We start from the raw sequence: 1989 nt of genomic DNA on the forward strand, positions 1-1989 counted from the left end.
TATCTGTGTTTTTTTTTATATTTACTATTAAATTAACAAATTGAGAAATGTATAGAACTAAAATTTGAATAATAATCTACAGTTTGATATCAAATTTATTGACATAAATTCATGAAATAGTAGTTCAATAAAATTTTGAATGTGAGTCAACAAACGAGATGACATGGCCATTCACCCATGACCCGTGTCAAAAGGGTTAATAAATTTTTATCAAAAATATATTTCAGAGTGAACCTGAAATCTCTTAATCTTGACTGAGTTTGAAGCAAAGAAAGAGACTGGACACAATTTACAACACATTTAAACAGTCTTTGTTTCAGGCAAACACAATCAATCAAAATCAAGTGTATTTTGTGGCATCTTTACTACAGATATCTCAGACAATGAGCATGTTTTACGTATCTGTGTTAAAATCTTATATCGTTCTTCATCTATATTGGACTGAGAAAATTGGCATTGTGTATGTAGAACAATAAATGATTGTCCCTCTCACTACAAAATAAGAGATGTCATATCTTTGAGGTATCACCTGACCTGCTAGCAAAAAGACCATTGACTATTTCTATACAGCATGGTCCACTTTACAGAAATCTTTCCCACAAGAAAGTGCATGAAACAGTTTAGTTGAATGACTCAGTTTGATAGGTAATTAGGTTGAAATGAACCTAGTAATTCAACTAATCTACATTCTATATTAAAACTACATACATAATATTTAAAAAGGTGGTAGGAAACGGGTAGTATGTTTACATGCCACACCTTTCTTCTCCCTTTTACCTTCATATTTACTCAAATTTAAAAATTAATTTTTGTTTTGTTTTGATCAAGAAGTCAGTGGAACTTATTCTCAACCCTACAAAACAATAAATAAATAAACCAGTAGAATGGAAAACATCACTTTACAAAACAAAATACAACTATTTGGAACAGAAAATTTTTAATTCCTTGTCCTGTTTGTTCATTCTTTAAAATTATATTTTATGGTTATTTGATTGTGTCAGTGTGTGAGAAACAATAAAATTTAATTTTTTTTATTGCAGGTGAGAAATGTGATGTTGAGTTAGAAGTGTATGTTGATAAACGAACAGCATTCAAATTGAACTCTAAGCAAGATACTCTAGATGATATCCTTGTGTTACACCTGGAAGGTGGAAAAGATCTTTTTATATCCTTTTGGTCAACTTCTTTCTTGCAACTTAAATTCATATTAGTTTATACTTTAACCTTTGGTTTGTGATCCAAATTGTCCTCATTCCATTTCAAATTAAAGAACTTTATTTCAGTTTGCAGATCTCAATAAAGTATTCTACATGACGTTGTGCCTGAGAAAGGTAAGAAAATAACTTAAAAAGCTATTATAATTAGTTATAAAGTGGCACTACCCTGTACAAAGAATATTATGCTATTTTGTATAAGTGGAAGAAGCCATTAGCCTTTGGCCACATATAATTGGACTTTTTTTAGTTTGCTTCACTGTAGAGGATTGTAAGAGAATTTTTATTGAATTTCTTTCACTGAGCATAAACTTGATAAAAGTATTATATTTTGTGTTTGTGGCTTACACACTCAGTTTTGTTATTTCTACTTTTGTCAGTTGTTCTGTGCATTCTAACTTATTAGATGTTTCTTCAAGTTTTCAATAGTGTAATCATTTACTCTATGGCCACATATAATTGGACTTTTTAGATTGCTTCAATGCAGAGGATTGTATTTTACCATTACCCATGTTCTATGCTGTTCTTTCAGTCCTTATCCATTAAAAAACGTATATTTTTATATGTTATTTACACTACTGTACCTATGTATGGGTTGGTTCGATTTGACTGACCTTGTAACCTCAATAGAAAATTAAGAAATACATTTTGCTTTTTTTTTTCATTTTAGAATGACTACAAATTATAACACGAAAACAAAAATGTGTAGTCTAAATAGCTTAAACTTCATAGCATTATACATTTATATGTATATATATATTATTTTTATTATACT

General features: G+C 29.2%; 1 protein-coding gene across 4 annotated transcripts in view; it reads left to right on the forward strand.

Moving 5' to 3' along the window:
- LOC106460116 (inositol polyphosphate 5-phosphatase OCRL-1-like) overlaps window positions 1-1989 on the forward strand; it is a 143537-nt gene that overhangs the window by 109205 nt on the left and 32343 nt on the right. For all 4 annotated transcript variants that reach the window (XM_013919798.2, XM_022386756.1, XM_022386754.1 and 1 more), the window contains one exon: window positions 1041-1165. In XM_013919798.2, coding sequence (XP_013775252.1) covers window positions 1041-1165 — 125 coding nt within the window. The remainder of the gene's footprint in view (window positions 1-1040; window positions 1166-1989) is intronic.

The sequence above is a fragment of the Limulus polyphemus genome, unplaced genomic scaffold, assembly GCF_000517525.1.
Source record: "Limulus polyphemus unplaced genomic scaffold, Limulus_polyphemus-2.1.2 Scaffold712, whole genome shotgun sequence".
In the NCBI taxonomy this organism is placed as follows: Eukaryota; Metazoa; Arthropoda; class Merostomata; order Xiphosura; family Limulidae; genus Limulus; species Limulus polyphemus.